Here is a 13,861-nt window from a genome sequence, read left to right on the forward strand (position 1 = left end):
AGAGATGACCTGACAGAGCACCTCCTGTGCAGCGATTACGACGTCCTTGCACTGCAGGAGGTGTATGCCCGGGCAGAGGACCTCCGCCTGCAGGGATACGTGGGATACAGCAGCCGGACGAGATGCACCCTGACAACCTGCAATGCTGCCCCCTGCCTGGACGAGTCACCAGCAGGGCCTTCCACGGTGTGCGGTCTACGTCAGGCGGGAGCTCCTCCAGGCTGAGGTACCGGTAGCGGACCTGGTCGGCGGCCCCTTCGAGTGCTGTGCCGTTCGCGTACGCCTCGGAGGGGATGACACCACCGTAGCCAGCGTGTACGTCCGGCCGGGCCTGCCCTGGGACCCCAGATGCCTCCGGCAGCTGGCGCATCGCCTGGGCAAGGAGTTCCTGCTGTGCGGAGACGTCAACGCCAAAAACCCAGCCTGGGGCGGTCGCAGAACTGACGCACGGGGCAGGGAGGTCCTGGGAGTCCTACAGCAGCTGGGCCTGCTGATCTTAAACACCGGGGCCAACACCTTCATCCGTCGCGGAGCCCACGCCACCAGTTCAGCCATCGACCTCAGTGTAGCCACGGAGGGATGCCGGTACAGGGTTCGTACAGGTTTCAAAGGAGAAAATTCAAGGATATTCAAGGACTTTCAAGGCCCTATAGGAGGATTTTCAAGGCCCTCTTCGAGAGGTAATTTTTTTTCCCATGTCGAAGATCTTGAAACAGTGCTCTCAAAAGGTCTGACATTTATTGCACAAAGAAAAATACATGTCACAATACAAATCTGCTTGTATTGCACACAATAAAAAATAAAGATATGTTTACCAAATATCACAACATAAATTGCTTCAAATGCACAAAAATCTTCAGGAAGCAGCTCCTTATAGCTGCCCACTTATACATATCACAATGCAATTCTGCTTGTATTGCACGCAATAGAAATAAATAAAGATAGCTTCATCAAATATCACAATGCAAATTGCTTCAAATGCACAAAGCACCTAGCGGCTGCCCACTTCAGGCGAGCTCCAGAAGCTTTTGCTGAGTTTGGACGTTGAGCGAGTGTAGCTCACCAGTCTTCTCCTTTGCCGTCTTCCTCAAGCTATTTGACTTGACAATGTGTGCCACATCGTTTGCTGCCTCTGCTTTTTCCGCATAGGCATCTGCAGAAGCCATGAGGTCATCAATTGTCAATTCTAGCCTTTTTTTCTTTCTTTTCATTCCATCGAGCTCTTCCTCTATGCATTGTTTTTTCCTCTGCTTTGAAGCTTCAAGGTTTTGCTTCTTCTCGGCTTCTAAGTATGCTCCATACTTGTGTCTAGCAGCTGACACTGCCATCCTCAGTTCCCTGGTGATTGGAACCTGCAGAACACCACCTGCCTTCTCAACCGCATCACACACAACCCGCTGTGAAACATAGGAAAGGTCCTTGAGATTCTCCACGCACACCTGTCGGTTCACACTGAATCCACGTTCAACTGTGGCCTGGCCGTGACTGAGGACAAGCAAAAGTTTTACGATGGTCCATAACTCAGAGTAGCTTGAACTAAATTTCAAGAGGTCAGGGTAGAACTCATCCAGCCTATCAACACTCTTGTCATATTGTCTAAGCTTATGTTTCTGCTCGTGCAGAAGCTCCGTGTACTCGGCCAGCACAGTGTCTCGAAAGTGTTCAGCTATTCTACCCGCAGCGATGAGGGTATCCAACACTTTTCTAAAACCTGTAAGGCATTCGTCGGGCTTTGAACACATCTGTCGCGGGTCCAGTGAAGAAAGGCCCCTAACAAATACAAACTTCAAGGGGCTTCGCTCTAGGACTTTTTTTGTGGCACTGATCAAAAACTGTTTACATTCCATCCGGAACTGAAACACATCCCTTGAGCTTACCCGAGAATTCTTGATAATTTGCTCGGCTTTGTAGCCTATATCCACCTTTTCAAGTGGAATATGATTCTCAACATTATCAACATCGACCTTCAGCAGGCCAACGATTCCTTTGGCAGAGAGGATCGAACATTTCAAAAACTTCATCAGCAGCTTCCTGAGAACAGTTTCTAAATCCTTTGCAAGAAAAAAAGCCATTGGCTTGTCTGTTTGGTACTCTACCAGAAAAGGCTTGAGTGCCATTGCCACACACAACGCAAAATTCAACTTTGCTGGCAGCAAAGCATCACAGCTGAACTCAAACAAGTTGTTGAATGAGGCACACTTCGGCAGATTAACTTCTTTCTTTCTAGCAGCCTCAATGTACTTTTTGATGTCAGACCACACCACCAATGCTCTCTCAATGACAGGGACATTCTCCAACCACCTGTGGGCAACAAACTTGAGAGGAAAAGTGCACTGGCCTGTAACTGACGAAAAGTCTTCTCTCCGTGCTGGGGCATCTTCAAAAAGTGTGCTTAGACTAGACAGCAGGCAATCAAGTCCCCATTTAGTAGCTGAAACTCCTGCTCTATACGCGTTGTGCACTGTGTGAAGTCCACAAGTGCCTAGGTCCACACACTGAACTTGGTAATGTTCTTGCAAGTGCTCTTGGAGGCCCTTAAAGAACTTCAGATTGACATTGGGACCGTCCATGGATATCTGAAGAATCTTTGCCAGGGGCAATGGCTCAAGCGAGCTTAGCAACTTTTCCTGAATGTCATTCGCTGTAGAATGTCCCAGAAAAACGGAGGTATAATATCTTGTCGTCACCTTCTGGGCGGAGTCCCAACACCTCACGTGCACATCCATTTGCTTACTGTGCAGACAGTCATTTGCCGACTCATCGAAAAGTACGACGAAGAATTCACACTGTTCTATCTCTCGCTGCAAGGCCGAAAGAAAGAAAGGCCTGAGTCCATGACATGTCACATATGCGCATTTCTTTTCACCACAAGAAAACGCCTTCGCCACTTCACTGTCCGGAAACATGCGTCGAAATAACTCCCCTGCTTGGGATGACGACCGGTACGAGAAGTGGGATGTGACGACTTTCAAAGTCCAAAGAATTTCTGCGTCAGTGACAAGCTCGTGCGTTTTAGAAGCATCATTTAAGCTTGGCGACTGCAACGGAGACGCTGTAGTGGACTGCTCTGTCGGAACAGGCGTCAGGTAGCTTTTCAACGCACTCCCTTGCCCCATCTTGATTGCGCCAATATGCTTGGCACTTTTCATGTGACTTTTTAAAGCGGATTCACCCATGGCAGTCACATCAAAAGTTTTGCCGCAAAGCTTGCACTTAGCCCGATGCGGATTCGTCGTGTCAGGTGCAATCCAGTGCTTGTAGTCGTCATGGTGGAGCCACGTAGTCTGAAATTTGCTTTTTCCAGGCATTGTTTAGCATATCAACACATCACTTGCACCCCTTGTACTAACACGTAGAAGGCACGCTCATTCCAAAAAGCGCTGGTAGCACAAGGACACGACTAGGTTAAAGCCCGCGCACAAACGCGGACGCCACAATGGACATGCGATAGCGATGGGGCGACTGCGCTCGCAGCCGTTACTACTTCCGCTAGCGCCGGTAGTGACGTTTTAAGCCACTGACACGAAGTCTACATTGAACGCTGCCTCCGAAACTCGCACCAAGTCCAATGTTGCCAGCGGCCAAACGAGATTCGGCTAAATAGGTATAAAAATTGGTACGGTTTCCTGCCGCATTTTAGAACTCAAACAAAAGACAAAAGTTGAGCAAAGAAAACCATTTTCATGATGACAAATACAATTCAAATTTAGCATTCAACAAATTCAAGGTTTTTCAAGGACTGGTCCGAAATTCAAGGTTTTTAAGGGCCTTGAAAACACACTTTCGATTTTCAAGGGTATTCAAGGGTTTCAAGGACCTGTGCGCACCCTGCGGTATGCCTGGACGCCACTCCCGGACACCTGGGGCTCGGACCACCTGCCCATCCTGCTGTCCCCTTTCCGAGGAAAGGCCCCCCGGGACCGAGAGTACCGCGTGGTGGACTGGCAGGTCTACCGGCGGCTGTTCAGGCAGGACACGGGTGGCAGGGACCTCCTGCAGCTGGTGGCTGACAGCGCGAGAGCGGCGACAGTCATCGCAAAGGTCCAGCAGGGGCGGCCCGTTCCAGACATTCGCCACCTGGCACTGAGGGCAGCAAGGAGGCGAGCAGAACGACAGGCACTCAGCAAGGCCCTGCCAGAGCTCTGGACGGAGTTCCGGAGGGTCGATGCCGTCTGCAGACGTCACGCACGCAGGCGCAGAAACCAGGGCTGGCTGGGCGTGTGCATTTCCATCGACCGCTCGCGCGACGGGACCAAGGCCTGGCGCCTGCTGAGATGCCTGCTGACGGTGCCCAGGGCCTTCAACCAGGTGCTGTCCCTGGCCATACACCTCTGCATCGGGGCTGCGGCCCTGACCGAACAGCTGGCGGACCAGTTTGCTGCCAGAGACGTGGCCCAGCTGCCTGCTGCACCACCACCTGCTGCCCTCCCTTGCCCTGCCTCTTGCCACCATCCTGGATGGGCGTCTATGCAGGTGCGGGAGCTGTGTGGTGAGCCCATCACGATGCACGAGCTGGTGGCAGCCCTTGAGGGGTCCAAGCGACGGAGTGCTCCAGGGGCCGATGGCATCACCTTCCAGATGCTTCGCAACCTGGATGGGGCTGGCCGTCAACGACTCCTGGAGTACTACAACGACGTCTGGAGCACCGGGGTCCTACCGGAGTCCCGGCGCACTGCAGTGGTGGCTCCTATCCTGAAGCCCCGGAGGAAGGCCACGGCTCTCTCCTCGTACAGACCAGTCTCTCTCACTTCTGCACCTTGCAAGGTGATGGAGAAGGTGGCCCTGGAGAGACTGGAGTGGATAGCCGACCACCTGGGCTTCTTCCCGGAGCAGCAGACGGGCTTCAGGCGACACCGGTGCACCGCAGACTCCATCTCAGACGTCGTCGCTACCCTCGAGGATGCCAGGAGTTCCGGGGACGCGGCCATGCTGCTGCTGCTGGACGTGGAGAGCGCCTTCGATGGACTCCCACACGTGGTCGTCGAGGCGGCCCTGGACCGGCTTGGCGTCAGCGGGAGCCTCCGAGGCTTCGTGACCGCCTTTCTGTCTGGGAGGACCTTCTGCGTACGTGTTGGACGGGAGACCAGCCAACCCAGGGACATCACTGCTGGTGTCCCACAGGGTTCTGTGCTGAGCCCCTTCCTGTTCAACATGGCGCTGGCGGGACTGCCTGCTTCCCTCCCGACAGACACCAGGTTCCCTGCCCACTGCTCCGTCTCCGCCGACGACGTGGCTCTCTGGGTTCGGGGACCAAGGCGGTCCATACCAGCCGTCAGGAGATCACTGCAGGCGGCCCTCGAAGCAGTGATCACCTACCTCGGAGGCATCGGGCTCAAGGTCTCTGCCACCAAGACCGAAGCCCTGCTGATCCATCCGCTGGCAGCAGCCCGGAACTACGTGAAACAGCTGAGGGTTGGCAACCGTAAGCTGCCGTGGCGGTTGACGGTGAAGTACCTGGGGCTCACCATCGACCACCGGCTCACGTGGATCCCCGCTGCCAAGGCTGCTGCCGCCAGAGTGCGGCGCGTCCAGGGCGCCATCGGCAAGCTCCAGCAGCGAGGCCAGGGCTGCTCCACCAGGTGGGCACTACGGCTGAACCAGGCTGCGGCGTCCTCGGTCCTGCTGTACGCCTTCCCGCTGGTAGCCCTGACACCGGCCAGGAGACGCCTGCTGGAGGGACTACACCGGAGTGCGGTGAGGGCCATCCTGGGGCTCCCCAAGTGCTCCCCAGTGGCAGCGACTCTTGCAGAGGCAGGAGAATGGCCCCTGACGCTGCGCATGCTGCAGCGTGCGTTGGGTCACATCGACCGCCTTCACCGCGCCACTGACGGCAGGGCCCTCCTGGAGCGTCTTCGCAACCAGCCTGGTTCACGGATGGGTGGTCTCTGCCTGCTGTACCACGAGATGGTCCCGGATCCGCCAGTTCCGGTAGCCCCTCCACCGCCACACCACCGGCCGCCAGAGGTCCACCTCCACTTGGAGGGGGCAACCAAGCGACGGACACCTGCCGCCACATTGCAGCAGGCAGCCGCCTGCAAACTTCAGGAACAACTGGAGGAGCGGCTGCAGGTGTTCACTGACGGATCGGTCATGCCAGACGGGACCGCGGCTGCTGCTTGCGTCATCCCGTCCAGGGACACCAGCAGGCAGTGTTGACTGCCCTTCCCGGCGAGCTCCACGGCTGCGGAACTGGCCGGTCTACACCTGGCGGCGGACCTGCTGGCCGAGGACATCCCTGCTGAGCCGGTCGCAGTCCTCTGCGACAGCAAGGCGGCCCTGCAGATCCTGGCCAACCGCCGTCGAGATGGGCTAACGGCTAACCTCCTCACAGCCAAGTTCCGGGCCCTCAGCGAAGCCGGGGTGTCCGTCTCCTTCCACTGGCTGCCGTCTCATGTGGGCATCGCTGGAAATGAGGAGGCGGACGCCCTCGCCAAGGCAGCCCACCAACCTGGCATCCCCTTCTCCCAGGCCGTGGCGGCTAGGGACTACTCGCAGGCTCGTCTCAAGAGGCTCCTCGTCACCGTCCATCCGGACACGAGGGTGGCCAACGGGCGAGGACCAAAGCTTCTTCCAGAGACGGGCCTCACCAGGAAGGAACGGGCTGCCCTGCTGCGACTACGGACTGGCTGTGTCTGGACCGCGGCCCGCCGCCATGCCAAGGGTCGCTGCACCTCACCTGCCTGCAGCCGTTGCGGAGACCCTGAGACTCTCGAGCACCTGCTCTGTGCCTGCCCTGGCTTGGCACAGGAACGCTCGAGGGTCATTGCAGCCTACAGGAGCCAGGGCCTACCTGCCTCCACTCTAGAACATCTCCTCTTCCCGTCTCGTCCCCACCTGCCAGCGCTCCGGAGCCCGGCGGAGTTCCTGGAGGAGACGGGAATAGCTGCCTACCGCTGAGCGCGGGATCTTGCCACCCCTGCCCTTGCTGCCGGTTTGCTGACGTCTGCCATGTCCGAGCCACAACATCTTTAACCCTTCTATCTTCTTTTCTCCCATCCTCCCCCACCCCAAGACGCTGCGCCGTGCTCCCTAATGGGTTGCAGAAATTAGGCGTCTATTTCTTTTACAATCACACATTCATTCAGACCTTCGCGTGGCCGCCGGCAAGCCACCACGCCCCCTGCCGAGAACCGGCTTGTGGAGAGGGGAGCGCGCTTTCCTCCTCCGCCTTCGCATCGGCACGGCGATAACGGCGGAGCGGCTTCATCAGCTGACGGGCACCGGCGATCCCCTCTGCACTCATTGCGCCACACCGGAGACACTGGATCACATTCTCCTACAGTGCGCGCAATATGCGGTGGACCGCCGTGTGCTCGTCCGTGCATACCGCGACCACGGGCTTCCCGCGACCAGCGCCGACGAGTTCCTGTTTCCTAGGGCGCACTCGACTGCTGTGGGGAGAGCCATGAGTGCGCTCATCGTGTTTTTCACGTCCTGCGCACTCTTCGAGCGCCTCTGACAGCGGACAACGCCCTGGGAATACCCCCAACGAGGTTCGTCGGTCATCACGCTGTGTGATCAACGGACCTTGTTTTTTTTTTTTCCTGTGCCGGGGCTACGTGCTCGTGCTCGCGAGATGTGTGTGTGTGTGTGTGTTGTGTTTCCACCTCGGCCCGATTGGGACTCTCCTGCGTGGGACGATTGCGGCCTCCTTGGCGGCTCTTCCTGCGTGCTGCGCGCTTCGTGCGGTGACACGCGACCGACAACACCATCACGGCTAATTCTTTTTTTTTTCTCCGTTTGATTCCCCTACCCCCATCCCTGTTGAGGTGTCAACGACATGTTAGACAGTTACGGGTCGGTGCTTTTATCTTCATTTCCTCTAACATAACCACTTGTGTTCAAATCGTGGTAACATAACAGAAGAAACCGCCCTTTGAGAACGTGCAGGACGTACGCGCACATGCAAACACGACGTGGCTAGCAGACGACGCAGGGAGCAATCCACACTAGCCGCGCTTCAGCCAGTAGCCGCCAGGCGGCGACACCGCTCGATCTCGCGGCCAATAGTGGCTAGAAAGATTTTCCTAGTGTCGTGAACGGGCGCCTTCCCAAGCGGCGGCGGAGAAACCGGATTCTATGCACCGCGACGCGGCGCTGTCTGTTGCTGGCGCGCTGGCGAGTGACGCGGGGAGGTTGACGACGAGGTGCAGCTGGCGGCAGTGAAACTGCGTCCCTGTCGCATTTCATTCTGAGCTGCGTCTTGTGAGGTTCGTGCTGTACCCGCGTGCAACTGCGAATCTGTCTAGCCGCTCCAACGTACCTTATGGCTAAAAAGAAAAAGAGAACTTGTTTCATGCCGTTATGCAAAGGCGGATACAAGTTCTGCGAAGAAAAGATATCCTTATTCAGAGCTCCCACGGACCCAGTACGCCTTCAAGAGTGGGCGCGAAACATCAAGAGAGGAGACACAAGGAGCTTGACGAGACGTGTGTGGTGTGTTCGCGACATTTCGATGACCGCTATGTCCAGATGGATGGATGGAAAAACTTTATTTCGTCAGAAAACAGTTGGGGACGATTCCGTGTTAGATGGCCATCAACCCAAGGTTGACGGCGACCTGTGTGGCCCACTCCACGACCCTTGTCTGGACGACTGGGTCTGAGCTGGTCAACACGGCCTCCCACTGCTCGAGAGAGGGATCACGCATAATATCCGCCGGTGGCGGCACCATGCTACATTCCCACAGTATATGGTCATAACTTGCCACAGCCTGGCACCATTTGCATTGTGGCTTAATCTCCTCCGGGTATATTTTGCTCAACACGTATGGGTTGGGAAAAGATCGCGTCTGCAGTTTTCTCCAGACGCATTCCTGCGCCTTGGTCAACCGCTTGTGCGGGGGCGGATAAAGCCTACGCTCTAGTTTATAATGATTGGTGATGTCGTGAAAGGACACCAGCCCATCTCTCGCGGATCTCCCCGGAACGGGCGGCTCACCTGCCCGGCTGACGAAACCTCGAGCATTCAGGTGAGCCGCCTCGTTCCCAGGGTTTCCAGAGTGTGCTGGTACCCAGACAATTTCTATTTCCCGAATTTTTCGCCCCGCGGCTCGGTGCAGCAGTCGTGCGGCGGTGACCGATATTCTGCCCCTCGCCAGATTTCGAATGGCTGTTTTCGAATCACTTAGAATCAGGCCAGACTGAGAATTAGTGATAGCTAGCGCTATTGCCGCTTCCTCAGCCGTTTCTGAGGAGCGGGTTTTGACTGATCCAGAGGCGACCAAGCGTCCCCGCCTGTCCACCTCCACAATCGCAAATGCGTCCTTGTCCTTATATTCCGCGACGTCTGTATAGACTGCCGATTTGTACTCCCCATATTGAACATGTAAATTTCTGGCTCTTGCCTGCCTGCGTCCCTCATGGTGGATCGGATGCATGTTCTTGGGCAAAGGCTTTATGTACAAGGCCTTGTGTAATTCTCGCCGCACCTGAGTTTTAGTGTCACCAGCGGGAGCCTCGGCGCCAACGCCAATCCTTTCCAATATATACCTGCCAGTTTCCGTTGTCGAAAGCCTAGCGTGCTGCATCACCAGGTGCGCCTCCCGTAGTTCTTCCAGGGTGTTGTACACCCCTAATCTTAGTAGCCTGTCTGTTGACGCATTGTTAGGAAGCCCAAGGGCTGCCTTGTAAGCCTGCCTAATCATAGCCTCGACCTTGCCTTTTTCTGTGGTATCCAATTTCATGTAAGGTGTCGCATAAGTAATGCTGCTGAGCACAAACGCCTGTACCAGCTTACAGAGATTCTTTTCTTTTATCCCGCTCTTACGGTTAGCGACTCGCCTGATTAGCCTTACGGTAGCGTTGACCGTGTTCTTAAGCTTTTCAAGGGCCACCGTATTCTTCCTATTAGTCTGTAAATATAGGCCCAGGATTCTGATCGTTTGGGCTTCGGCGACCGGCATACCCCCCACTTTTACCTCCAGCGGTGGTGGCGGAATATAGTGCCTCGCATGTGGACCTCGTGGTTTGTCCCGAACCACAAAGAGCTCGGACTTGGGCTGAGAACATGAGAGTCCCGCATCTCCTGCGAGCTCTTCTACAATATTGACTGCCTGTTGTAGTGTTTCCTCCAACTGCGCGTCGCTACCCCTGGTCACCCATAGATTGGAGAATTTATACAACTCCGGAATCGATACATAACCAAAGGAGTAGATGGTTGCTTACCACACTATTCGGGGGCGGAAAACTCAGAACTAGATGAAGACTTTACGGTGGCGGAGGTGGAGTTTGCCATGGGGCAGCTCCGCACTACGTCAGCCGCGGGCCCGGACGGGGTTACTAATAAAATGCTGAGGAACCTGGATTTCAAATCGGTGGGGGCGCTCACGGACTTGATGAACAAGTATTGGGCGGCAGGGGACATCCCAGCACAATGGAAGCATGCTAGGATTATATTTATTCCTAAGCCAGGCAAGAAGCTCTGCGTGGAGAACCTGCGCCCGCTATGTCCAGAGAACGTTCAAGCACGTGATCAACAGCGAGGTTGTACAAATTGATCGCGAACGACCAGCACTCACGGATGACGCCGTACCAACGATCTTCCCTGATGCCCCGTCGTACCTCACAAAGGCTCTGCCTAGGAAAAGGAAAGAGAGGAGTATTGCTGATTGCGAGACGCCTTCCCCCAAACGTATGACTCCAAGCAACAACGATGTGGCATGACTTCGGAGACGAAGGCGTCGGTGATGACGCAGCGCCTGCACCACTGCATCCATTTCAACAGGTAATGCCGCCTTCGGCGCTATGCAGCAAGATTGTTTTACCTAACGACCCAGCGTCACTCTGCTTTGTATGGCACACTAGCACGGAGCCTGGCGACGTGCGCGTGCTGAAGCATGTTATATTTTCGGCATCCCCAGAAGCGGACGCGCAAGATGAGTGTGCTCATGTTTGTAAAACATACTGTCGTGGCATGAAAGTTGAAGAGTGCCGTGTGAGCACCGACGATGACGCCTCTTCAGCGCTGGAAAGAGCTGAGACGTTACTGCTTTGTCCTGGCCAATATTGAACCTGTAATAGGCAATAAATGTGTACGCTTTGGTGCACAGTACTTTGCTAAGAATTGCTCCGTCACAACGGTCGATGGCATAGCCTGCTTGAGGTGCAAGTATACGAGGAGGCTGGTGCAGAACCAGCTGAACAGGCTAAAAAAGAAGCGCATAAAGAACTTTAAACAGCGCATGACGAGAAAATCGCTAGAATTGTTTCGAGCCAGGAAAAAGCTGGCAAACGCCCACAGAAGCATTGAGGAGCTGCGAACAGTAAATGAAGGCATTGCCAGCTCTGCACTTGAGAAAAAATTAAGTGGTCTTCCTCCAAAACAGCGGCTTGCAGTCAAGACCTGCTTTGAAGCAGCTGCTCGGAAGTCGAGCCGAGGAATGTGTTACGACAAACTCTGGGTGCTGGAGTGCATCCTTATGAGAATGAAAAGCCCAAAACTCTACGAACATGTTCGAAGATATGAAATTATGGCACTGCCTAGCAATTCCTGCTTGGACAAGCACATCCAAGGTTTTAAAAGTGCTTTTGGATTCAACGAAAGTGTCATCTCTTCACTGCGAGAAAAAACGCAAGAAATGGACAAGTTTGACTGCCACGGCGGTCTGGTATACGACGAGATGAAGCTCTCCGAGAACATCAATGTCAAGGTTTCGGGAGAACTCACCGGATTTGTGGATCTGGGACCTTTCACAGATGGCAGCACTAATACGGCGCGTGGAATCGATCGCTCTGGAACATCTTTGGCATCAAAGGTGCGTTACTTTTATTTCACGTCTACAAAACTTTCACGTGTGTGGCACCCATTCCTAAGACCTTTTTCCTTTTATATATGCAGCTTCTTCCAAGGAAACTGTCTGCCAAGTTCAGCATCTCGTTGATCCAACAAGAGGTCTTCACTTTATATCACATTTTCCTCATTTAGTTAAATGCATCCGAAATGCATTTGTTGTGTCGAAAGGTCTGCAGCTACCTAGTGGTCATGCTCATGTTGGTGTAATCAAAGAAGCTTGGAAACGTGACATGGATGACGTGACGTTAAAGTGATGCCACACATATCTAAGGCTCACTTGGAGCCCAATGCATTCGAAAAAATGCGGGTAAATCTCGCCTTTCAGCTCTTTAGTGAGGAAGTACTGAAAGGGCTTTTTGTTTACAGGAAGGATTTATTTAAGATATTTCAAGCAGTAGAGCCGACAGAAGATCTCGTCAGGCGAATGGAGCAGCTGGTTTTTGTAATGTCGGCAAGGATTCCTTCCAAAGCCCTCAAGCCGGACTCAAGAAGTGCTAACTTTCTTGAGGACTTCATCAGCATGGGGGAGGATTTCTGAGTGCTAGCTAGTACAGCGGTCGGGCTTCGTGTGACTCTTGCGAGTACACTGTCTTTGTTGAAGTATGTGACTACTTCACTGCATTGCAGGTACCTCTTAACCGCGAATCTTAGCCAAGACAGGTTGGAAAACGTCTTTGGCATTATCCGCCAATCTTCCGGGTGCAATGACCACCCCACCTCGGAGCAGTTTCTAATAATTGTCAATAACTTCGCGTTTTAGTCTTGCCAAGCCACCAAAAAGTGGGAACTCACCACCTGAGATGGTAAATTCTCTGCTATCGCCATTGGATGCACCAGAGCGAAAAGCTGCTCGCATAGCAGAAATTGTTGACAACCTTTTGGATGGAGGAAACTTACCAGACGCCGAAGCCGTGCTAGATAAGCATGGGCGCCTCCTTGATCACAAGGGTATAATAGAGAAGAAAAGCGACAGCCGGCTTATTCTCTACGTTGCAGGCTACGTTGTGCGCAAGTCATTGAAGAAGTTTCCGTGCCCTGGCGGTGCATCATGTCTATGTGTTCTGCCTATTGAAGCAGAATCAAGATGCAACGCCACTCTGACCAATCAGTTTGATCACGGGGGCCTTGTATACCCGTCTTACTCGTTTGAAGGGCTCGTAACGAAGCTCGAAAATGCATTTACCACATTTTTTAGCAGAAACAAGCTGCATGCTGATAGCTTGGTCAGCTTTTTGATTTTTCTTCAAGGTTGTGAACTCGAACCAATCGGTTGCACAGTACATAAGCGGCGGCTCACTGGGGACGTGATAAAGTTTTATGCACTCACCAGGCTGCACTTTTTCACAAAGTCACTGAATAAGAACGTGGCCTCAAAACGGGGCAAACAAAAACACCTGAAAATGCGGCGGTGCCAGTAACCACGGTTTATACCTCACGCGAGAATTTTAGGTGCGAGGCAGCGCCGCATCTTTGCGCTGCCTCGCACCTCGAGAGTTGGTCCCACCTTGGCGGAGACGAACCAGCTCCCACTCTCCTTGCGAGCCAAGGCCGGCGCTTTGCGGCACATTCATCGAATGCACCAGACGTTGCAGGGACAGCATGGCCATCAGGCTACTCTCTCGCCCCAACTCCCGCATGCCCTCGAGTACGCCGCACTCGTACCTGAGATGCCACACTGCGACTGGCTACCCATCCCTCCACATAGGGACCGCGGCCTGGCGATATCGACCATTGTTCCCGGAGTGAGATGCAAGAAGCGGACTCCACAGTGTGCTCTACAAGAGACTGCTGCCGTGATTGACGAGCACCTTTCCGGCCGCGTCCTTGTTTACACCGATGGATCGGTGACAGCGGAGGGATCAGCGGCCGCTGCCTGTGTTGCTCCCACCCTCGAGGTCACTGGGAAGTGTCGGCTCCCGTTCGCCGCGTCCTCAACGACTGCCGAGCTCGCGGCACTTGACCTAGCGGACGATATACTGGTAGAGTTTCTCCCGCCGGCGGCGGCAGTCCTGTGTGACTCGCGCGCCGGACTTCTTGCACTTGCACGAGGAGAGCGGGGTGCCCTGAT

At 54.4% G+C, this 13,861-nt stretch overlaps 1 protein-coding gene and 1 pseudogene across 1 annotated transcript; both read left to right on the top strand.

The window, feature by feature from the left end:
* The first annotated feature begins 142 nt into the window (after positions 1–142).
* On the top strand, positions 143–6,897 carry LOC119375422 (RNA-directed DNA polymerase from mobile element jockey). Its single transcript, XM_049411260.1, has 4 exons — positions 143–592; positions 1,623–1,689; positions 3,806–6,092; positions 6,174–6,897. The coding sequence occupies exons 1-4, from the start codon at positions 143–145 to the stop codon at positions 6,895–6,897; spliced, it is 3,528 nt and encodes a 1,175-aa protein (XP_049267217.1).
* Positions 6,898–8,022: 1,125 nt separating this feature from the next.
* LOC125756453 (uncharacterized) lies at positions 8,023–13,234 on the top strand (annotated as a pseudogene).
* Positions 13,235–13,861: the final 627 nt, after the last annotated feature.

This window comes from Rhipicephalus sanguineus, chromosome 11 (assembly GCF_013339695.2).
Source record: "Rhipicephalus sanguineus isolate Rsan-2018 chromosome 11, BIME_Rsan_1.4, whole genome shotgun sequence".
NCBI classification, from domain to species: Eukaryota; Metazoa; Arthropoda; class Arachnida; order Ixodida; family Ixodidae; genus Rhipicephalus; species Rhipicephalus sanguineus.